We start from the raw sequence: 25,977 nt of genomic DNA on the forward strand, positions 1-25,977 counted from the left end.
TATTGGCCAATAAGTTACAAGCCAAGACAGATCACAACTGCAAATGAATAATATATTTTTCTGTTGATTTGGCTAAATCACTTTCCAAATTAAATATATTCAAGCTTTACTGTATTGTTGCATAAATGCCTACGGTATATCGCATACATTTTTAAATGATCCATACACTTTGTTATCCTGCATAAATAAGGTGGCAAGTGGTCAGAGGGGTAAGTGCTAAGCAAGCCTTGAAATTTATGCCAAGCTAATGCCACATAATGTATTGCCATGCCCCTGTCTCTTTCTTTTGTGTGGGCCCTTTGCTGTGATGCTTATGCGGGCTTAGTTCTTGTCCTGAAATGTTTTGGCTTTATCCTGTCGATTGTCGCCGTAAAATCCATAAAATAGCCAGTTATTATAAATTGCTTGCGGCCAATGAAAACAGCAAAAAAAAAACATTTTTCTTGCTCTTTTTTATGCAAATTTGTGAGTTCATGTGTGTGTTCTATGCAAATGTTTGCATATTTATTAAAAATAGCAACCATTTTGTTATAATCCGCTGCATTTAATTGACTGCAACTAACAACTATAAAGTATGATGTAGGTCATCGCCGTTTCCACCATAAAAAAAAAGAATAAAAGAACATGTAAAATGAGTTATATGCACATATTTATATACATGTGTATAAAAACAATTCGTGTGCAGTCCCTTTTGGTTATAGCAATCAATTCAAATGTATCTAGGGAGAGCAATTGTATCCATTTGCATTTTTTGATCCACACGAATTTTAATTATGATAGTCACAAATGCGTATTTACATTTAATTTTATGATTACTCCAATAATAATCGTGGTGGTTTGTTTTTAATTGCAGCAGTAGCTTAATGGGGCTGGGGTCTTTTTATTTATTTATTTATTGATTTTATTTATTATAAATAGTAGTAAAATGAAACAAAATTAAATTGAATGATCTTAACAGGTTTTCTTGGAGTGTGCCCTAAATTAATATTATCTGATATATGTAATTCAATGTCAATCAAAGTAGAGTCGTAATTAAGTATATGTTTCTCAAAATACACAATATATTACTTTCGTTCTATGTTCATCAGATGACGAGCTTTCAAATCAATTCCGATATCTTCAATATTATAGTTCCGAAAATGTTTCATCAGCGCAGTGCCAATAAACAAATGCATTCACTTGGCTGATTATTGTCATTGAACTGAAAACGCTTCAGCGAGCGAAAATTGTAAATGGGAAACCAGTCATGACAAGTTTTTTCAGGTAACCAACACCTCCCACCCGCTAACATTGCCATCCAAGCATCTGTTAGTTTAGCTGCTGCTACTCGAAGACTTTGTTTCAAAGTTTCGCGAAGCCATCAACCAATGCAGAGCGCCTTGAGCATCGTCAGCCGTGGAGCTAGTTCTGCTAGCTATGTTGCAATTGGAAAAGTCAGCGGCTGCTTTCAATGCCAGTGGCAATATTGTCTCCTTAAAGATGCGAAGGCAAAAGGGAAATTGAAAACAGCTGTCAGGTGGGGAAGGGAAATGCAATCAGACAGCTACCTCTGCCTCTGCTTTTACCTCATTCCCTCGCCTTGTTGGTTTGTAATGTTTTTTCCATAAAATTTTTAACAGATTTTTTTTTAAGCTTTTAATAGATTTGATAGGGGATTGCAGAAATACGGCTTGCAGTGTGCTGTTATTTTAAACAGCAATATAAAATCCAGAACCAAATAAAATATAATTTATTTTCATATTTCAATATGAAAAAATATACTTTGTGAATATTTTTCTTTAATACAGAATTTTTTTTTTTTGTTGGAGTAATTAAACATTAAATTAAAGTTCTTTATGAAAGTTTTAAATTTTTTTTAAAGAATATTTGGGTCATACATATAATATTTAAATATATTTTGCATACATGTTATTGGCAAGTATACTGTAAATTCTGTATGCTCACATGGAAAAAGTTCAACTTTTGCAAATAGCTTCTGAAACTTTACAAATATTTGCACTGCAAATAAAAAACAAAGTGTCATTGGAATTTCGAGCCGACGAGCCAATAAGCTGTAAAAAGAGCGAACTCTCATACTTACTATACAGTATTTCCATATGCCCCAACGAACCCGGCGAACCCTTCAGCGATTCAAGTGCAAATCGAGTCAACTTCGCTTGAAATGCGCCAAGGAATCGCGAGACGAAAATCTATTATATTATTATTGAGCTTTTATGCGCCTTGAAAGCATCGAAACTTTGAAATCCTTAGCGTACAGCGAAATGCATTTAGCGAGTGCATGGAAACCCCCCTGCCCCCCTTTCCGCTCACCCATCTTATCACCATCTACCCTCCCATTCCATTCGTTGAAGCACTAAAATGTGAACGTCAAATGGGTTTTTATGGCTAACATTGCTGCAGATTGCATCGCTGCAAGGTAACTCAAGCAAATCAAATTTCCGCCTGCCTTAAAGCGCAGTTTAGCCACTTTGGCAGCTCATCTCAATTCCTTATAAATGCCGGGCATGGCCATTAAAGTTGCCGCGGTAGAGTTAGCTGTCAGGTTGCCCAGTTTCCCCACTTTGCCATGGGCACCTGGACAATTACGAGCTGACGCTCCAATTTCGCTGATTTCCCCAGCAGCTTAACAGCGACATCTTGCAAACTTTTGGTAAATAATCAATAACTGTCACACAATCAATGTGCTGCTCTTTCTCATCCACTCTCTCTCTCTTTCTCTCTCACTGTCTCTACGACCCCATCTATCTCTCTCTCGTGTGCCAAACAAAAGTTTTGCCCCTGAAACTTTTGTGTCCAAAACATTCGGCAAATAAACTGATGCGTTGTTTGCATTTGTTTTGATTGGCGTTTGCAATTCGTTTCCAGTGAATTGCCAGAGAAAGTGAAATGGTATTGTGTATTCATCAATCGAATGTAACTCAATATTTGAATGAATATTCAATTAAACTCAAAGCCACTTCGACTCACACTGAATGCCAAATGTGTTGGTGAACATTGACTTAGGATCGTTCATGAATCTCAGATATTGGATACAACAGAGCGCAGTTGTACTGGGTGAGTAACATAAATATTTTATAAGACGCCTCTTCTTAAAAACAAAGTCATACGCATACAATAATGAGCCAAAGTTTCGCAGACATCTATTTATTGATTTTGAGAAAATTCTTTATATGTAAAGTAATTAAAAATATTTACTTTGAGAGTCCCAGAATGTGACCATCAATTATTCTGCTGTCAAAATTGGTAGCTGGTCCTCCTTAACTGGTTTCTTAGCTGGTTATGCATAAGTGCATATTGTATCCATCTTTTGTAAATAATTTCAAAAGTATGCCACAAAAACCATTTTGAATTTTAAAGACATTCTATTTTGTAACAGCGAAAACATTACATGATATGGATATTTTTCGTTCATACCTTGAGGCATTCGCTTATCTATTCGATTGTAGGCGGTTGAGGTTACGCCTCCCATGCTGCTTCCTTTATTTTTTCTTGCATATGAACATGTTTTTTATTTTTATTTTCTTTGTGAGCTGACATTTTATTGCCATAGCCATCAGATATATACCCACACACACACGCACACACAGGCAATACATACAACTACCATTCACATCTTTGGAGCTAATTTAATATTGTGCTTTGTATGATTTTCACATATTATCAAGAAGTTTTATTGCCGCAATTGAACACGTTTGTCAGTCGCTCTGTAGAAGTCAAAAAGGCGAGCAGGTTCTCAACGTTCTTGTCGTTCTTGTCGTAAAATTGAAGCACCCACAGTATTTTGATATTTGTGCTTAGAAATTGTAAACGTATGCGAATACATGTGTGTAAGTATTACATTGTGAGTATGTGTGTGTGTAAGGTTTTATGCGGGCCCCAAAGCATTTTGTGGATGTGGTCTACTCGCCTTTGTTTTGTTGGGTTGTTTACTTTTATTAGCTTTGGTATTATTGGTTATTGCGGGGATACATTCACTCCAACAGCATCAATGGACAAAACATATCCAAATACAAGTGGCAGAGATGAGAGCAGAGAGAGAGGAGCAGATCAGAGCAGTGCAGAACTGAGCATTTAGCCAAAAGGTAGTCTATGGCCGATTATATAATTTAACTTTTATTTCTACATTTATGGCTCAATAAAACGCACATCTTCGTAGCCGAGGGCTGTTTAATTTATCTGCCAATCGAGCTGCATATTGAATAGCACTTCAGAATTGATTATGTTCGTCTTTGGAACGAGAGTTGAAGATAAACGTTCCCTTAATAGCCACCGCATAAGTTACTCATCCAAACTACTCACAATTTAAATTTCCAAAATTTAATGTATTTATTTGTGTCATATTCATGCCAACAGACTCAGTTGACTTGTAATAGGACATTGAATTTAATATACATATTTATTTACCAATTAAATTCACATAATTCTTTCTTTAAATTAACTCAAGCTCGAGATCAATTTATGTTTATAAATAACCAAATAACATTTTAATATAATTCAATGCATAAATTAAGTATAATCTGTGATAGCACAATTAATCTATTTTTAAAAATGTATTATTATATTCTATTTTAACTCCATTGTGTATTTAAACATACCCAATTAATATTGTATAAGCAAATACCGCAATCGTTTGCAGGAACGCTGGCTGACAATACATATTTGTGACATACTTTAAGGCTGCAACCTGATTACGTATACGCCACTTTGCACATTGAATTAAATGCTTTAAGTGAATTGTGCTTATGGGCCCCTACCTTTGCTCAATCAGTTTAAGTCAACAACAACAACAACAACAAATGGTAATAGAATTGTTGACAAAGCAAACAATAACCACAAAACAAGAACTGTAGTGCGCACTTCAAAAATGAGAGCGAGGGTTGACTAAAAGTGAACGCTGCAGGATGCAGGACAAACAAAATGCATAGTTAAATAGCAGCAGTCGTAGAATTGAGCCCACACTGAATGGCCCACAGGCTAAATTGCAACTGCAGTGGCCACTGACCACGAGCTGGAGGCGTGGCAGGGCAGAAAGGATAGCGAGAAGTCAGCTAAACTCTCGACATAATACTTAGGCTTTGCGCCCCTTGAGAAATAATGCTTAGCTGCTGTTCTTCTTTTTTCTTTAATTTTTGACTTGTCGCCACTCACCTCTCACCACCCTGTCATTTTTATGGCATTTTGTTTGCTTTCTTTTATTTTCATCTTTGTTTTTTTTTTTGCCTTTTTTGCTGGCCAGGACCCTGGGAAAGTCTATTATGCTTACGAAAATTGCTTTACAGCTGCGGCAGCGGCTAGAAACAATGCGGCAAAGGTTACAGAGCATAAAAGAAATACACAGAAAAATGAATAATGACAGTGAACGGTGGCCAGTGCAGATAAGGGTGTGGGGGTTGTTGGTTGGGGGTTGTTGGTTGGGGGTTGTGGGTTGTGGGTTGGAGCAATGGGTAGATTAATTTTCGCTAAGGACCTGGGCAAGCGAACTCGCTATCAAAGTCTCAGCTTCGGCTGCATCCAGTGAAAATATTTTCACAGCCTTAACGGGGTGTGGGGGAATGAGTTGAGGAATTTGGTAAACCAAAAGTGCAGTTAAAATAATTTGCGCATAATGAAGGCGGAAGTGTGAACGCAATAACAAGAAAAGTACAAGAAAAGGAACTTCATTATCAGTAGGCGAGCAGCAGCATCGGCATCAAGAGAAAATTACACAAAATCTCGGCCAAGGTTTTCTAATTAAAGTTTCAGCGGCGTCGGCGCCAAAGTGAAATTAATGGCGTTGGCATTCTTGCCATCATTTTGTTGTTGTTCATTTTGGTCGTATTTTGCAAGCTGTTGTTGCTTGCTGGTGGCCTTCTTTCGATTTTTTCTGCTTTTTTTTTTTGTTTTGTTCTGCTTTATTAAGTCAACGACGGCTCTTTGGGCACTTAATCTGACTCGCTTCTCACATCTCAGTTACCATCTCAGTTTCAGTCTGAGTCACTTCAACATCATCCTGCGAACTCCAGTCCCGTCATCTACGGGCAAATGTGTGTAATTTATTTGCAATCAATGCGGCCTGAAGCGACATTATTTTTACATTATAGCAGGGCGAGAAAAAATGCTTTAGAGTAAGTGAACCGGAGCGAGACCGAAGAGTGTGTGTACGTTTGTTTGGATATGTGTGTGTGTATATATGTAATATGTGTAAATGTGCCATGAGTGCTCGTGCTGCCAAAGCGACGTCAGCAAAGATTTGGCAGCTGTCACCTAATACTTTTAATGCCCTATAACACCGTGTGATATGCGAGGCATATTCATTTCGAGAGGCTTTAGTAAATGAACAATTGGATTGATGATTGCTTGTATTCCTTTGTATTACTGTTAAATGAAATCAATTGCATTTCAATTGTAAAGTGTAATAAATAATGTTTGTATTTGTCCTCAAGGCAATGTGCAAAACTCTGAATATTTAACGGAAATCATTTTTCTCTTGCTATTAGGCTTCCGGTTTGCAAAAAACACAACGCGGCGATAATATAAGCGTGCAATTTATGATTTATGTTTACAACAAAGAGTGTGTTCTATATAAACAAGTAATAATATTAAATTAATTAAGCTCTGACAACTGTCGACTCAAACCTGCACTTCGGGCACTCAACCACTGGAGGCCATTGCCTGCAAGAAATCTTTGCTTGCCGCACAAAAAGTTTCTCGAACCCACGGCACGTATCGTGTGTCATAAGCAGAAGCAGCTTAAGGAGCAACGGCAACTGAAAGTTGGCAACTGCAACTGTGACTGCAACTGCAAGGGACGTGCCACTGCCAGTTGGTAAATAAAATTATTAACCTCGCTGCAATGCAACATAAATAGGATTAGTGTCTGCTGTAAATGCACAACAACAACAATGGCAACAATAGCAAAACCAAAGTCCGCAAGAAAAGCACCAAGAATAGGGGCAACATTTGCATGTTGCATTTTGCATGTTGCATACTTCATGGTGTCGTCATGCTCATATGATAAACGGACTGGCAGCAGCGACAATGCCGCACACATGTGCCCCATTGTGCTATGCTCCACTGTCTCCCAAAACTACACACTTCCATTCTTCCCGCGTCGCTGCCTGTCTGACTGTTTATCTGTCACTCTGCCTTCTATGTATGTGGTGCACAAAAATGCGGCTGAGTATTTTAGTAAAAACATGCAAAAACTTTATTTCATGCGCCGGTGACGTCGCCGTCCAGTGTATTGACCCTCAAACGCCTCACACACATGCCTTAGTCACGTGCCCCAACCCAATACAACCGCAACCCCTTCCACTACTCCTCCGTTCTGAACACTCTCCTTCTTTCTCTATCTCACTCTCTCTCTCTCTCTCTCCCTCTGTCTTTGTGTCTCTGTCTAGCTTTCCGTCCGTTGACTTGTCGCGGTTTTTGCAAAGCGTCTGTTTGCTTTGCGGCTTCCGGTTTTGTTTCGAATCCGTTTTACGGATAACTGCATAACCGCTTTAAAATATTTTTTGTTTTTTCGCCACCCTTTTGCCAGTCGAGAGAGCGCTACAACTGTTACCATTTATGCAGAACGGGGTTGCCAGCATTTGTGCGGCTTGCGTTGCTGTCAAAATGTTACAAGCGTTTCGCATTCACATTAAATGATCTGTGCGTTGCAGACTGCCACTATTTAAATACAAGCATGAGCGGCATTAAATACCCACATCATCATAATTAAGTAGCTGCAGGTATCGAAGCCTGTCGCTTTTTCCGTATGCAAATTGGGAGTAAAGTGATTATAGTTCGCTTTAATGATACGCATTCTTTTTTAATTAATAAATAGAGTTGAACTTAAACTGCTTGTGTAAATGGAAATGTGTGGGTCACTTAAAAGTCTTCACATTCCCGGTGTTTCTCTATGAATATATCTATATCTTGATCTATAACAAGCTCTGACAGATATTTATTGATTCTCCTCTAAGTGTTTTATTTCTCACGCTATCTATCTAACCAATTGATTGATAAGTGGTTCGTTATCTAACTTACATACATCTTTCTTAAGACCATATTATGATTAATCACGTGTGTTTGTTAATCTCTGAAAAAAAAATAAAATAATAATATATAGTTATATTCACTAAATATATCACCATGGCGTAGGAATGCCAGCATGTTCTCAGAGGGTTTCAAAGTTATTTGCGCTTGACTGCATATATTAAAGCGGAATTACTAAAATGTTGTGCATACGTCCCGTTGTCACATGCAAAATTTATATATTAACAAGCAGTGGGGCTCAGTGCCTTGATGTGCTTTGCATTGCTTTGCTTTACTTTGCTTACTTTGCTTGCATGCTGCTCGTTCATAATTGCAACAAGCCGCAAACACAAACCGGGACTCACAAGAGTGCCAGACTGAGAGAGAGAGGAGAGCGAGATGAAATGGGGAAGTGATGGGGGTTTGAGTTGCCAGACAAGTCAAATAAAAGCCGCCGGCCACACGATAAAAACTCAAGTCAACTTACTGCTTGTGAGTGAGGGGATCGCAGACTGCAGAGGTACAAATTGAAGCGAATACTACGTCTAGGCTGAGCTCGTTGGGCTGGTGTTGTTATGACTTAATGTCGCTGCGCCAAGTGACATTTATGATGGAAGCACACCGAGAACGAAGGGCTTATTAAAATGTCACAAATGCAATGTTTATGGCAGCTGCATTACATAGCTATAACCATGGGCGTACACAAAAGGGGCTGATATGTATATACATATAGGCCACGCACTGAAGAGCCAATGTGAAGGAAAATATTGCTATGATCTTTGAATAAGCGTAATATACAAAATTGAAATTCAACTCTTATGTAAGCAGTACATTTTAGCCTGATTTCAAGCCATTTGAAGCTTATATTAAAAAGCAGCTGGATAATGAAGCTTGATCAGCATGTAGAACATTTAGTATTACTTAGTATTTAAGCTCATGAAATCTGGAAATTTTTCAATGAATTTAATTTACGCTAATCTTCAACAATTATTAATATTTTTTCCAATTTAATTGCATAGCGACCACTAACAGTGTAAACATAAATCGCTTAAGTGACGTGTTCTTTGTAGCTGATGTAATTGGTATCAAAGAGTTTTGAGTACTATGAGTGCTGAAAGCTGCTTGAGTATTGGAGTATCAAAGTATTTGACTGAAATTGAATTAATTATGTTACTGAAAGATTTCATATATGTAGCAGCTGACTAGTGTAGTACGAAGACTGTAACATAACATCTGTAACTTAACATGTAACGTGTGCTTAACATGTAATATCGATATCAATCGATATCATTGTTGTGATCACCAGCTTGAAGGAAAAGAGCGCAATCGTTTTGAAGGAAATATAATTTAGTTTTTGACTGCTACATATTAAAGTATGATTATGGTACTGAGACTTTGTTAAACACTCTTACTAGAGGAATAATTCCACGCCCCTTAAACTCTAATTAATTTCTCTCTCTGTCTCACACTTAATTAAAATGATCAATAAGTACAACTGTTTACTTGTACGATACAAGATAAAATTTAATTTGAAATAGACTCCAATGCCACCGTCTCACATTTAAATCACTCAGCCAGTTCACACTCTCCATTTTTTTTATTTTGCAGGCAACATCAGCTGAGCGGTTTTGCTCGTGCCACGTTCACAATCCTAGTATGCGATGGCAGCAGCGACAGCGGCGCTGGAGGAGAATTGTGTGCCGCGACCCCGCGATATAGCCAGCGATCATAGCGCCCAGCAGCTCACGCTGGCAACTAAGGTGCGGCGAAAAGGACGGGAGAGGCGACCACTGCGGCGACTGCATCCGCCCATACCGCTTGGCCAGCTGCTGTGGCTGCTGTGCTGCCTCAGCCAGCTTCACGCCGAGTGCCCGTCGGTATGCGAGTGCAAGTGGAAGAGCGGCAAGGAGTCCGTCTTGTGCCTTAACGCCAACCTCACACATATCCCCGAGCCGCTAGATGCGGGCACCCAGCTGCTGGACCTAAGCGGCAACGATATTCAAACCATACCCGACGACATCTTTGCCGCCGCCCAGCTACTCAACCTGCAGAAGGTCTACCTGGCCAGATGCCGTCTGCGTTTCATAGAGCGTCATGCGTTCCGCAAGCTTATCAATCTGGTGGAGCTGGATTTGAGTCACAATCAGCTGGCAGCGATACCCTCGCTAGCACTTTACCATGTCTCCGAGCTGCGCGAGCTTCGTCTCACTGGGAATCCCATAACCCGCGTGCCGGATGACGCCTTCGGTCATGTGCCCCAGCTGGTGCGACTCGAGCTGAGCGACTGCCGCCTATCCAGCGTGGCGGTGCGCGCCTTTGCCGGCTTGGAGAGCAGCCTAGAGTGGCTCAAGTTGGATGGCAATCGGCTCAGCGAGGTCAGATCGGGCACAATTACATCGCTGGCCTCGCTGCACGGATTGGAGCTGGCTAACAATGCCTGGAACTGCAGCTGCTCGCTGCGACCGTTGCGGGCGTGGATGCTCCAGCAGAATATACCCAGTGGTATACCGCCCACATGTGAGTCACCGTCTCGTTTGGCCGGCCGAGCCTGGGACAAACTGGATGTGGATGATTTTGCATGTGTACCACAAATTGTTGCCACTGACACAACCGCCCATGGCGTGGAGGGACGTAATGTGACAATGAGCTGCTATGTGGAGGGTGTGCCCCAGCCGGCAGTCCGATGGCTGCTCAAGAATCGCCTGATTGCCAATCTGAGTGCGGCACGTGCGGGCGAGGATGCCGAGGAGCCGCGAACAGCTGCTGCGACACAGGGTCGCAAAACCTATGTGGTCAATATGCTGCGGAATGCCTCCAATCTGACAATACTCACGGCGGACATGCAGGATGCGGGCATCTATACCTGCGCCGCCGAGAACAAGGCCGGCAAGGTGGAGGCCAGCGTAACGCTTGCCGTCTCCCGTCGCCCCCCGGAGGCTTCGCTGGGTGTACGCATTGTTCTGCTGGGCGTACTGGCGGCGCTGTTCTTTGTAGTTGGGTCATCCTTTGCGGCCATCTGCTTTTGCTCGCTGCGACGGCGACGCAAGCTGCGACTGTGGAACTCAGTGCCACCGGTTCGACGCAGCGAGAGCTACGAGAAGATTGAGATGACGGCCCGAGTGCGGCCGGATTTGGGTGGCGGCGCCAGTTGTGGCGGTGGCAGCGCCACAGGAGCAGCACTCTTTCAAGATACCGAGGAGCAAAACTATCTGCGGGCAGCCCACACCCCACTCAACAACGATCAAGACGCAGTGGGCCAGGCAGCCACTGTGAATCCGAGCGCTGGCAATGGCACGCGTCGCACGAACGGCGACTACCTGCATGTGTCCACGCACTGCGACGACGATGATGTGGAATCGCAACTACCGCAGCAGCAGCTTCAGCAGCAACAGCAGCCACAGCTGGCGCCAAGAAAGGGCTCAAATGCCATTTCCGCATCCGTTGTGAATAATGCTGTGACAACCGTTGAGGAAACGGATCTGCACATACCACGCCTGATTGACATCGGCGGGTAAGTTGACCCAACAGCCTTCCTTCCTTCCTAAATCCCACATTCACAACCACATATGCACACTCTGTGGTGGTTGCTTTTGTTCTCTGCGGTTCGTTACTTCGAGTGGCAATTGTGTCCTGTGCTGCACTTGCCCCGTCAAAGAGCTGTCATGCTCAAGTGCGCCGAAGGATCCGTTCATATTATGGGCAACACTTGACACTTTCCGCTCGAGTGCTGCGCCAATCCGGTTTCCCCTCACACATCACTTCATTTGAAGGCGCTTGCTAATGACGCGCGAAGTATGCATTGCCTACCATACACACACACACACACACATATACACACACACATATGAGACGAGTGTTTTATTTTTGGTCGCCCCTCACCGACGGGCGCCTCTCGTGTCAGAGGAAACGACTATGAGCTGTGTGCTCCAAGTGCTACTCATGTGCAAAATAATGATTATATACATAGTATGAATACCACATAACATATGAAGGGATGCCTCAAAGGCCAATTCCAAAAATAGATATATGATTTAAAAGAAAAGGGGTTGTGTTAATTAATCGATGGAAACGCAGATAAAGCTCGTTGGCAAAGAAGAGCGAGTAGAAAAGGAGTAATATAAATTTCGATTATTTATAGAAATTTAGTTTTTGAACAAAATACAAAATTAAGGCAGAAGGATAGACACATAACATCTATAAGAAAATGAGATACATTATTTAAGTTGTATAAAAAGTCCTATGGAATCAAATTATTCGATGCATATTTTCTTCCCATAATATCAAATGTGTGATGAGTACCCACTACACACGACGGGACGACTTTATATTCGATGACGAGCAGGTCCTTATTTTAGAGCGTCGCATGTTCATACTTCCATAAATTTTTTAGTTATTCAATTTTCCAAGCTCAAACTATCACAATATTTGAAATAGTTTTTATAACATTATCTTCGCACCCTTATAATGATGATCTATTGTTTTCTTTTCGTAATCCCTTTACAGTACTGACTCGGCTTCAAGCTCGATATCTAGTCAGGTGGATGCAGCTGCTCGTCTTGCTGGATACGCGGGACATGCAACTAGTTGGAAGACAACGCCCATTGCGACCACCAAGATCACATCGCCGCACAGCTTGCCAGTCAATCAGTCAACCCAAGCGACAAGCACGCCATATAGCCACTATGGGAATCATGCGGCTGATGAGATGGCCACCTCGGTGTTCTGCAGCAGCAATGGCGATGGCCAGGAGCACGATCTGTTCGACAGCAACTATCCGGATCTGCTGGACATTGCCAAGTATGCTGTGGCACAGGCGGCGCAAACTGGCCACGCCTATCCGCCCACTGGCACGGCTGCCGCCAACGGAGGACTGTGCACCTTGCCACGAAAGCTGAAGCATAGTGGCAAGTATTTCCGCAACTCATCGGATAGCCAATCCCCACTGCTGGCGGACAACTCGAGCAAGTACGGAAGCAGCACGCTTGGGGACGGAAGCTTTCTGAACGAGGCGATAGGATTGGGCAGGCGATACTCGGCCGAGTCGAGCTATGCGAATTATGCCAGCACCACAACCTACACGGGCGGAGGCCAGCGAGCCAACAGCTTCTTGAATCTGGTGCAGAGTGGCGCCCACAAGAGTGGCATCCATGCCCACCACTTGGGTCAAAAGCCCAGTCTGCCCTCGTCACCGGTGCAGCATCAGCGCTCGCTGAGCAGCGCTGCGACGCCGTTGCTTGACTTCTCGGCGCTGGCGACACGGGCCGCCGGAGCAGCCAACTCCTCGGTGGCTGCCTATGATTATCATGCGGCGCAGCTGGAGCGATTCCTGGAGGAGTACCGCAATCTGCAGGATCAGCTGTGCAAGATGAAGGAGACTTGCGACACCATACGCAAAAAGGAGACGCCACTTCGGGTTGCCATTAGCGGCCAGTCCGCTGCCCAGCTGGCCGATCCTGTAATGTATAGTGCGGCGGCTGCTTCGCACAGTCCAAAGCCGCCAGCATCGACGCTGAAGGCGAAAACTTTACTGCCGGGCCAACCACCCGATCCGCCGCCCTATTGGCTGCATCGCAATGCAATGCTGAAGCGTCTGAATGCCGATACCAATGGACCTGGCAATGGGGCTAGTGGAGCCGCCTCTCCACAGCCCGGCCATGATATCTTCAAGAGCTAATCGATCTTGTGTACAGCCGACGAATAAGCCAGAAACCAGAAAATGACTTCGGTGCACCGAAGCCCACATTATCTTGCAGAAGTAGTAGCTCCACACATTTAGAGATTTTTGGTCCGATGGTTCCTAAGAAAAACACAAAGTAGAATGCTTAAGATTTTTATACTTACCTTCAATATCAACTTGTAGTAAAACTGATTCTTAATTTTGATGAAAAACAATCAATATAGTTTTTTAATACCCAAATTAATGATTTCTGTTATATCTCAAGAAATCAACTTTTTCGTTTTAGAGGATTGTTCTCTGTGATCTTAACTAAAAGTCATGCACTGGGGCATGAGAAGTAAAATAATATTTTGTCCATTTTCGTAATTCATTTTAAATCATCTGCCAATTGGCTGCCTGCAAGATAATGTTCATCCGATTGAAATTTTATATAGTAAGTATTAGGTAGCTGGGGGTTTTCAAATGGTTCCAATGCCAGCCCCTCTGTTGTATTATAGAAACACAATTTTCCACTCTTTCTACTCGCTACGCATATTAAACAGTCACATTGTAAGTGTATAGACAGATCCCTTTTCCCCAAGAAAAAAACTATTTCAATTCCTATCCAGAATGAAGAATACATGTCCCAAAGCTCTCGTGTTAGTCTAACTAAAAGTGTTTTTGTACTTTAAGCGATCTCAATTTATAGTAATTATTTATACTAAAATTAAATAATATATGTATATTCTAAGTGGAATTGAGTTGGCACAGACTGCTGGCATTGGTTGATAGTTTGATTGACGTTTGATTGTTAGACATTTTATTAGAGGTTTAAGTTATGCAAGAGTGCGAGAAATCAAATTGAATCAAAGTTGGAAATATGGAATAAATTTAAAAAACGCCAACTCAATTCAAACGAACAACTTGTAATTAACAATAATGAAAACAACAAGAAAAATGTATTTTAAGGTGTCACTAAACTAAAACTCAAAAGACAAAATAAAAAAATGAATACAAATAAATTAGTTGAGAATTGAAACAAAATACACAAAATGAAAACCAAATCGAATTTTAATGATTTCTGTTGTTTTCGTTTTGTTTCTGTTTTTTTTTTTTTTTTTTTCTTTTCTGTAGGAGTTGGGTCAATGACTGGCTCAATCGACAGCGGTGTAAATGTTCGTTTCCTGTTTGCACCACCAATCAGAGAGAGGCGGGCGGCCGTTCAAGGGAGGGGCATGGCCATTCAAAATAATTGTCGCTTGTCGTGCGACATTTGCTGTACCCTCTCTGCCTACCTCCCTCTTGAATGTTGGGTGTTGGGCGTGTTTGTCTGACACGCCCTGGTCGCTCGACCAGATTAAGCAATAATTTTATATCACAGTCACATACAGAAAGACACACTCGCAACTTCACACAAATTGCGCCAATTGGTTTTGTGTAAAAATTGCAAACATTTTTTTATGTCGCCGCGCATTTGGCCGCACAAATGAAGTTGTAAAATGCAAATGAAGTCGCGTCTTTAACGTCGTCGTCGTCGCGCTTGGGTTCATGTTCGATGTGATGTCGCCATAAAGCAGGATTAAAAGGAATTTATGAACCTTTGACACGGACTCAAACCGACGCAGCGCCCACAACGACAACGGCGATGACATGACAGCTTTCACATGCGGGCTATATGCTCCCCACCCACATCTACACCTCATACCCGGATACCTTACACAGACCTCGCCCCTCACTACTACTCTCACATTACGCTCCCACACACAATGACACATAGTGACCTGCAGGCATTTGCCTACTTTCTGGGGTCGGTTATGAATTAAGTCTGCGTAACTGCAACGCTGATGCAAACGAAAAAAATGTTTGCAATCTCAAAAGCAGATAGATGAAGACTTTCCTGCGAGTTCCAAAAGAAAAACACAATTCTTGTCTATTGACTGAGACTTGATCAAATATTCCCTAATACATACTTAAATGGATAAATCGAACAAGTTTGATTTAAAACTATTTCATAAACTCAAATTCAAGCGATTATATAGCAACAATACGCAAATATTTGTGCAAGCTATAGATTTCGGGCTCATGTACAAAAGATAGATTTTGGGATCATGTTTAATGATACATGATACACTAATTTATCATTAAAACATTCCAGGCAAATATATTCCATATGAATCGTCTAAGATCAGACTTGTCTAATGAATGAGAACGAATGAGTCATCCTTTTTTAATTGTTTCGCTTGAAATGCTTTAGTAATTATATTTTATTTAGTAAATCTATACATAGGGCTGATAAAACTGGTCGCTTCATGAGTCTTAAACACGCAACAAAACATTTAAATCCACCAACAATAATTAGAGCAGAAAAAAAAATATGCCTAAGAGCAGTTTCAAATGTTTACCACAAGTTCGCCAAGCTCTTTGCGGTTTGGCGAAATTAAGGTGCACACACATACACAAACACATACACCTATATATTTCTGCATACTTACCTTACCATACCCTGTCCCATTTCTCTCTGGGCTTCACGTGGGCTTCACGTCCTGCTGACCGGCTATAGCGAAAATAATGAGCCCACTGTTGAGGGCTAAAGTGTGTGTGTTTGTGGGTAGATAGATAGAGAGAGAGAGAGAGAGAGAGAGAGAGTATGTGTGTTAGTTGCTGTAAGTAAGGGGCAGCTGCAACGTTGAGAGCAGTCGAGTTCATGTCAAGCTGTCAGTCAAGGTCGATTTCGTTTGCTGGTTGCCACAGCCGCTTTCACCACACAGGTGGCAGCCATGCACCTTGTGCAACATGCCATCACATGGCCAAAGGGTTACAGCAGTAAGGGTATATACACACAAACGTAAATTTGGCCTGCAAGTGGCTTTTTGTCACTGTCTTTGGGCTGCCAGTGCAATTTTTATTCTCGTCAGTGTGTGCCAAGCGAGGCAGCAGATAAATTGTGTATACATCGGTATACTATGAGCGTAAGCTTGTGTGTGTGTGCTTGGGAATTTTTTCATCATTATCAATGTCCTTGTACCCGCTGTTGCTGCTGCTGCTGCTGCTGCCACATGCCACTTAATGCCAACGCCGAACGTTCTACGTTCCACTTTTGCATTTCGCCTTCGCCTTTTGCTACGGTCTTTTGTGGTCGCACAATTGCATGCCAGAGCACGGCACTCCCATAACACATCCGCACCACACCACGCTGCCTCTGTACGGGGTATGTCCATTATACTCAAGCATTTTTGTGTGGCATAAGTTGGCACTTTACCGTCAGGAGGCAGCTGCTACCTGCTTCAGTTACAACTATAGTTACAGTTACAGTTTCAGCTCTGGCCTCTGCTTGAGTTTATTTTTAGTCAACGTGCTGCCATTTAGTTGTCCTTGTGCACAACGCACACACCTCCATCCCACCACCGTTGCCTGCACAGTCAATTGCCAATATTGGCAATCGATATGTGGCTAATAGCTGCGTGCAAAGCTATCGCCGTCTGCCTGCCTGTTTGAGTTAGTGTTCGCGAGCCTGTGTGTGAGCGAGCATTCTGTTTAATGTTGCGTTCCCTCAAAGTTGAATGTTTTAATGGATGTTGCATTACTCGAGAAAATGGCAAGCACAAATGCGTTTCACACGCGGCGCCTGCTGTTAAAAACAAAACTTTTATTTACGCGAAAATTGAAAAATAGTTTTTTCAGCAGCATGGCAACATAGTTACAAATGGCTGTGGTGGCAAACGCCTTCATTGATTCTCGAAGTACTCAATTTGTTGCGCGCATTTAAATATGTATCTCGAATTAAGTCAGTGAGGGTAATCATTCAATCCGAACGTTCAGCTAAAGGTCAGCGCTCGGCGAGCTCAAGAGCTCGGCCGCAGGCAAGCCAAAGCATCAATGTCAAATCATTTTCAGGCAGATGCATCTCCAGTGTCAGTAACACGCAATCGCAATGGGCGGTTGGGTTGGGGTTGGGCTCAAGCTCTCCCTGCGTTGTCGGGGTTAACGTGGTTAACGAGCTCACTGATAATTCAGTAAACAAAAGCAGTTCGCCCGCGCTAAAAGGGAAAACCAAACAAAAAAAGAAATGAGAGCGAAATGAAAAACAAAATGCAAATGGCGGCTGAAAGTGTCAAGGATAATGTGCGCTGCCAAATATAAGATGAAGTTCAAATATTTCGACTATGACTGTGTCAAGTATCTGTATTAAAATTTATAGTAATTTTATAGAATCGCCAATTTTTTTATAAATGTTTAAATATTTATACTTGAGCTTTTATCTATGTCAATTTATTTGTATTTAATAAGCATTATATTCTGAATTTAAAACAGAAAGGATTTATATTTGCCAAGGACTATGAATATATATCAAACGGAGTATCAGTGCTTAAACTTTGAGATCTAATTTTCATAAGCTCATTGAGAATTAAGCTTTACATTCTTTTATGCCATCAACGGCTCTAACTATACATATTCAACAAGTTTCATAAACACTCCAGCTAAATTTACTCAAAGGTGCTGCAAGTGCATCAGTATCTGAGTCGTTAGCAAAAATACTTAGATAGCTTTGGCCCGTTTTATCCGGCCAATGGAACCCGATTTAATATACCAACACAGAGACCAAATGCTAAACAAATGAAGCCACTAAAAGCTGTTTCACAAAACGGCCGCCAAAACACAAAATGCAATGCAACACACAAGGCAACAACAAAAATAAGAACATTAAGCTAAACTACTAGAACAAAAACAACAAGAACTGCATTTGCACGCCAGAAAAATGTAACCGAGAGAAACCTTTCACAAAGTTTGACTCTTTTTTGGTTTTGGGAAGGTAAGCCCAGAAAAACTAAGAAAATAAATGAAAATGAAAACTAAAACTCAAACAGAACGAAGGCGATGAAACCAATGCAAGCACACAAGCAAACGCACACAGATACACACACAGATGGGCAAACAGGACGATGATGATGATGATGATGAGAATACGGATGCACACCAAGCAGATTATCCGGTTGCTGTCAAACAGTAACAGCAACAATAGCAATAACAAGAGCTGCAGTAGCAACTACAATTTCAAGTGCGCCACAAGGCCGTAATCCCCAGAGCCGTAACCGTAACCGCTTTACAGGGCCACGATAGGCGGCACAGTCCGCAGATTGAGTCACATACACACACACACAGAGAGGCAGCGGAGCTGCCAAAACTGCCATAACACGGCTGATTACCCGCTGCTGCTGTTGTTGCTGTTGTTGTTGTTGTTGTTGCTGTTGATGTTGCCGCTACTGTGGTGCAAGTGGCACAAGCCGTTGAAGTTGCCAAACCGCTAAGCGGCCCCCAGCAAAAACTTTTCATTAAAGTGGCAACTACCTCTCCTGCGACCCGGGCTTACTTCCTCATGCTGTTGCAGCTTTCTCTCACTTAGCTCTTACCTCTCACCTGACTTGACAGTTGGCGCTTAACTTTTTGGCCTTTGTAATTGCCGGGCGCTGAAAAATTGGCATCACTCTGCAGCTGCAGCATTAGCTTCATCTACTTTCTCTGTGTGCATCACAAGTTGAGTGACTGCCAAAATGTGCCATTGGCTTAGTGATTACAAACTAATCAACTTGGAGCTTACTCACTCTACTTAAAATCTTATAAAGCTTTAACAATTTTATTTTATGTAACTACTACATTGAATTGAGCTACCCTGAAAGTTATTTAGTTAATGATGCTGGTAAGGTAATTATGTGGCCACAAACAAAAAAAAAACAATAAATGATTTTATCAATTAAGTTAAATATAAGTCTTATAAATCAATATGATGTGATGTGTTACAAAAACTCAATCAATTGTCTTGTAAAAAAATGATTTTCAATAAATATAGTATTTATTGGCAAGTGCACCGGAAGCGCAACAGTCAGTACCAAGTGTAAAACAACATTCGCACACGCACACCTATGCAAACACTAACTCTATCTCGCCATTCATCTCTCTCTCTCTCTCTCTCACACACACACACATACACACTATGTAAAGTAACCAATTTGAAAGTTGAATCGTTTAGTGAAATCGCTTGAGGCGATTTAAATCAATCACAGACAATCAGCACAAGCCAACAACAACACCAAGTATAACAATAATAACAACATCACAATCAACTATGGGGCCAGTAGAGGGCTCGGGGCGACTAAAGGTTCTGCAGAGCCGTTGAGTAAACGGACAAACGGACAAACGGACGAACGACCGTCCATGAGAAACATTTTTCTTCTCGCCATTTTTGTGATTTTATTTAATTTGCACACATATCAAGAGATGCCACCTTACCTCCGCCCAGTGCAGACCTCCAGCTACTGTTGATGGCTGCTGCGTATAGGAAAATTTGATTTTAAATTGGTTTTGGCATCGATGAGCATAAAGTTTGTTTGGATGAAACTAACAAAGTCCATTTTCATATAACAGCAGAACGACTAAAGGCCAAGAAACGAGATATGAGTTTCGAAATGTTTGCCACGCAAATAGCCAAAGGTGGTGTTTTTTTTTATACCCTGTAGTATAAGTATAAGATATTCTGAAAATGTATTTTACAAGGAGTTTATATTTATTAGTTTATATATGTTGAAGCAAAGCTTCGTAAAGAGTATTTCTAAGTGTGAAACTCTTTCGTAGCAAAATCGTACTTATTTTGTATTCATACGCTAAAAAATGCAAGAGTTACAAAAAAAAAAGCAACATGCACTCGTATAAGCAACATGCAAAAGTGTCGATAAATATTTGTGCGGGGCAAATGAAATTGAGAAAAAAGGAAAAGGAAAATCATATGAAACGAAATGTAAAAAAAGGGAAAATTCTTTTTTAATGAAATGCAAATGGCAAAAGGGCAACGATGGAAGCAACTGTCGAGCACAAGAGAAGCTGTACTCTTTGTCCGGCCAAATGGCTTAATTGCGAGGCGTCAAAAGGCAGCAAATTGAATCAACACACAGCCAAAACTCGAAGAACCCAAAGCGAATACATTCAAACACCGCCCAAAGTGCGGGTTGCTCATTACAACATTAGCATAAGTTATATAACTTTATCAGGGAGCTTGCGACAATAGCAGCATCGACTCGATAAAAATAATTACGACAGATATGGAATAAAAAGCACAACCCAATTTTATAGGTTAACATTTATAATATGAAGCTGACTTGTTCAAACTATTGCCAACTTGTGTTATTCTAGTTTATTTATATTTTAATATTAAATTATAATACTATATATTAGGGCTGTTAAAAAATAAATCGAATCTTACAGCCACAAAATGTTATTATGTATTTAGATATTTTCCCAGCTCAATAGTGAGATCCATTTAACAAGCAGTTATTCATTGGCAGCTCAATTTCAAGCTATTCCAAAACTTCTTCAATATTATTTAACAAACAGTTTTATAAAACTTTGTAACTTCAAAATCACAGAGCGTGCCTTCAATTGCGGCGAGATTAACAAGTGTATAAAAACTTCGTCATACTGACAACAGAATTCAATTGTTAACTTATGCACTCGCTTGCTCACTCAGTCATTCAGTCATTCACTTGCTCATTCATTTGTTTATGCTGTTGGGTTTGTGGCCCAGACTGACTTCATTTGAAAACTTTTGCCATATTTCACGGTACCACAATAAATTGCTGCCTCTCAGTATTTCCACCCTTAGCCAGACTTCCATACCCCTATTACCCCGCTCCCTGACGAGCCAGCCCACCATCATCCCTCATCTATTTTTTAGCAACTTTTGCATATTTTTAGAATATTTTTGATGACAATCAGCACTGCGGAAGCAGATGAAACTTCAATGGCTAACTTAAATAATATTTAATTATGCAATAGCATATAGCATATTTAATAAAATAAAACTAAACTCTAGATAGCAATTAATTGGGCGGCAGTTTTAATGCATTTGGTAATGCAATTCAAAATAAAGATAAATATTGAATAAACGCATTTGCAAATGAAGTATGCTATGCTATTCGCAAAGGGGTTTTATGATTTTATAACGCAACATCAATCATTAAAAATGCATATCCCTTAACTGGAACAATTTGTATAGTCAACTTGAATATGCTTCCAGATAGGATATAAGAACCCTTATCACAACGAGAACTACTACTTGTTCGGATGTCGAAGGATCTATGGACAATGACGCGTTGGTGCTGGGTATTTTAGTGTCACCTAAACTATTTCATGGTGCATTATTAAATGTTTTTCAATAAATCTTTTTTAATTTATTGACACTGGCAAAAATGCGTACAGTCCGCTAGCTTACCGTAGAGTTATCTATAATTTATGCAAATTTTGCCAAATCAATTTTTAATTAAAATCACACACAAATGCGCAAACAACATGTGCACACACACACACACACACACATGTTCAAATAGCAATCGCAGTCAAACAAACAATTTAATTTTCGGGTTAAGCATTTTGGCCTCGGGTCTCGTGTGGTCAAGTTGGCGTTTGCTAACAAATCAATGTGTCCATCCATCCATCAGATAATCCATCAGGCTGTCTGCTCATCCATTCCACGCAGTCAAATTTTAGAGCCCAGTCAATGATTATTATATTTGCATAACACTAAAGTGCAAGCTAATTTGGTGCATTGCTTATTTAATATTTACTTCTGGATTACATTAAATTGCATTCCGAATTCTTAGTCCCTATACGCAAAACTATTTAGTTTAACTTAAAAAGATCATTAATATTAAAGGTAGAGTAGATAGATCACCGTAGAAGACAATATTTAAACTTTGAGATCGTATCAGCTGTAGAGCCATCAGATTTGGTAGGAATATTACTGGTAGCCATCTTTACTAACCGATAAAAAATGTATTTAGCCACGCCCACACATGCGCCCATAATCGCCAAAGCCGATATTTCGAAAAATACATTTTTACACCCGCCGCCCCCAGGAACTTCAGCTACAATATATAACCTAGTGTTACCAATTTTTGAAAGTATGTTACTAGTAACTGCCCTAAGAGATCAATAAAATATTGGATGGCCACGCCCACTCCGCCTCCTTAAATGAAATTCTAAAAGCATATATCTCCCGCAACAGCTACAGTTGCCAAACTTGGAAGGAAGATTACAAGGACCCTTCTCTATAATTACTTTCAGTCACGCCCACTCTGTCCTCCAAAATGCACAGAAGCCTATAGCTAACGCAATTTGAAAGGCAAACTTGGACTGTATTTCTTGACTACATCAAAAATTTTATTTGCTGGAATTACTTATGGTGTCAAAGTATTGCGGAGTCGGTTACGCCCGACTGCAAAGTTCTCTATTGTTTTTTAATAACTTCATCATTTTTTCAGATTTAATATATTGCGGATAAGCCAATAAGGAGTGATATGCTCCCTGAGCCCCTCCCTTTGAAAACTTTTAAATAACTTCAGATCACAGTAAAAATAACAAAAACAAATATATATATATAATTATTGTTCATGGTATTGTCATTAAATGGATTACTCCAAACGACTGTTGGCAATCAAAATAGTTAATTGTTGAACTTAATTGTGTGTAAATATTAGTGCACGAAAACATTAAACGCGCAATTGGATAGTGTCAAGCATATGGTCAGATGGTCAGAGCAAACACATTCTCTTCACAGGATACGCAATTCAACACGTGCGAACAAATTTCTGCTCAATTAACATGTCACGCAACTGACGTCAACCAACCCTGGCCTACTACCCTTACTTACTCACAGCTTCGCATTTCCGTAGCTAGCATATCCGTTTCCGCAGTCACAACTATTATAGCTATTTTTGTTTTGCTCTTTTAATTTTTCCATTTTTCTGCTTATTTGCGAGTCCAGAATTTAATGCAGCATTTAACAGATTTTGGAAAAGTAATTTGAAACTGGAAATTTAATTTCTGTTTCTGCATAAAATCGAATTAGATTTTATTACTAGCTTCACAGGTTATCACTTGTCTCTGCACTTAGAGCTGCAGCAGGACCTGATATATATAATTAATTTGAACCGATATCCAATTGCCTTCGACAATGCAATCTCGGCAACATATCTATTTTCAATTAATGGCAAAATGTCGAGCACATAAAGCCATTCAAACTACCTTCAACAAGCTGAGCAAAATACTAGCCGAACCTACAGAATGGCTCAAAAAGCAACTAGCTGAAATTTTGCAGTCCAATGGGACTGGTTAACATATACTCTGTTCCCATAACAAGGGAAAAAATTGATACGTGTAATAGACACTCTTTAGCAACTCTACAAATGCACGGAACATTATACTCATTCTGCGCTTGGGGACAGAGTATAGAAACACAATTTAACTAACGCATTCAGCGCAACATGCCCAATGTGAGTGAGACCAAAAGGATTTTTTACACAATTTCACTACCGAACTGATTACATACTATTTGGCGCAGGCACAAAAATAAATAGAATTCAGATTTACAGTGGGACACATCGTTGAGAATTTTGAAGTGAAGTGCATGAGAAATTGGTTTAAAAGGGTGGAAATAATAATTGCTTAACTTGGTGGGCATATCACAGAGGCCTCTATAATGGTTTTATGTATAGTCAGAAACAGAGCATCAGTTGAGATAGGAGAAACACTTACGTGAGTACGCCACATGGTGAAATAGCATCGTTATCATTTATAGAAACACATACGCACTTTGTACTCGGCTTGTAAATAGCATGGAAAATGTGAAATGTGTAAATGCAAACATTGAAAATGGACAAAAGTCTCCAGAGAAACCATTGGCGATAGACAGACAGCATCAGGACATACGTAAAATACTTAAGATAAGCAAAAGTGATGGGCAAGTGGTCTCGGGCAGTTCTGGTATTTGGTTTGATCATAACCATAAGCAGCAAAGGGACAACGAGGACGAACAACACACAATGTTCGAGTACTCAAGGGTGCTATTAACTAAAGGGTTACGCAATTACATGCTGCCATCAGGCAGACTTGCACAGTGAGTGCGACAGTGTCAGACAGACAGAGAGAGAGAGAGAGAGAGAAAGAAAGAGCAGACAAAAGCAGCAGCCAAAGGACTCTCGAAGCGGCAGCTGCGAGATATCTGAAACAGATTTCAATGTTGCTCCTGTTGTTGTTGTTTACATAAATTGTTTACCAATCTGGTCGAAAATCGGAATTTCAAATTTTGCCAACGAAAATTTATGCGCACATTTATACAATTTACATTTACACACACGCACACACATGACGTTAGGCAAAGGATATGTGTGTCTACATTTCATTTCATTTGTTTTTGGACAACAAAAATACACATGCGTAAAAAATAAAAAAGGAAAACCAACAAGGCAACAGCTACTTGGCCTGAAAGAGCGCCCTTCGTGGCCATTTTTTGGGCGGCTCAACTCGTATTTTCATTCGAGTGATGTCCCTTGAGCCTTGGTCCAGCCGATAAGTATATACCGGCCAATGCATAAGTTTAACCATGTCGACGAGTCGACTTTAAGGCTGCCCAATTATGTGTTATCCTGCTAATAGCATAGGGAATCCGCACAGGACCCGCTCGGAGTCCTGGTACATATGTCAACGTTGACCGCCTCTTCGAGTATTGCACCTGAAAATTTGATTTAAATTGCAAAACTAAACAACAATCAGCCACAACTGTAGCTGGTCAGAGTCCTGCCTGCACTTGTGTCTGTGTCTGGCTCTGACTCTGCATATCCTGCAAGCTTATGCGTAAGCAGATGATTTGTTACTGCCTCTGATGCTGCGGCTGCTTCTGCTGCTGCTACTGCATGTCAACAGTGGCGCTGACGGCAGAGATTAAGATGCAAATTTCAGGTAAGGAACAACAACATAACCAACAACAGCAACTGGAACAGGAACAGACGGAGGGCAACTGCATGAGCAAAACACCTGTATCCTAAATCCGGTCTGGAAATGCCCCTAAAGTGCAAAGTGAATATTCATGTTGCATGTCAGGACGTAATACAACATTTGTGCAATATGCCTGGGTGAAGAACGGCTGCAGCGGAGCAGACTCTATTGCCACAGGACAACTGGTCGGACGAGTGAGGATGGGACAGCATATCTTTAATGCATCAATCTTGCTCGAGACTTTGTTAATAAGTACAATATTTAGCTGAAATAATTGACATCATAGATCAATTTTATATGGAATTTGAATAGGAAAACATGACAAAATCATGCTTAAGATTTAAAGAACTGGTCTTTAAGTCACAGTCAACAGCAACCAAGTTGGTAGACTGCCTTTTTACTACATAACTATAATTATCAAACTGGATCAGTTGTCATAACTTATAGCTAAAAATAATTTTCACATGCTTCTTTTAGTTTCATTGACAATTGATTACTATTTC

The 25,977-nt window shown here is 40.7% G+C and overlaps 1 protein-coding gene across 3 annotated transcripts in view; it reads left to right on the forward strand.

Moving 5' to 3' along the window:
- Positions 1 to 14,346, forward strand: part of LOC6567172 — a 33,370-nt gene extending 19,024 nt beyond the window's left edge. For all 3 annotated transcript variants that reach the window (XM_001993320.3, XM_032739630.2, XM_043214642.1), the window contains exons 2-3: positions 9,607 to 11,509; positions 12,502 to 14,346. In XM_001993320.3, coding sequence (XP_001993356.2) covers positions 9,660 to 11,509; positions 12,502 to 13,672 — 3,021 coding nt within the window. In that variant the 5' untranslated portion in view covers positions 9,607 to 9,659 and the 3' untranslated portion in view covers positions 13,673 to 14,346. The remainder of the gene's footprint in view (positions 1 to 9,606; positions 11,510 to 12,501) is intronic.
- The last annotated feature ends 11,631 nt before the right edge of the window (positions 14,347 to 25,977 follow it).

Source organism: Drosophila grimshawi, unplaced genomic scaffold (genome assembly GCF_018153295.1).
Source record: "Drosophila grimshawi isolate 15287-2541.00 unplaced genomic scaffold, ASM1815329v1 contig_1377, whole genome shotgun sequence".
Classification (NCBI taxonomy): Eukaryota; Metazoa; Arthropoda; class Insecta; order Diptera; family Drosophilidae; genus Drosophila; species Drosophila grimshawi.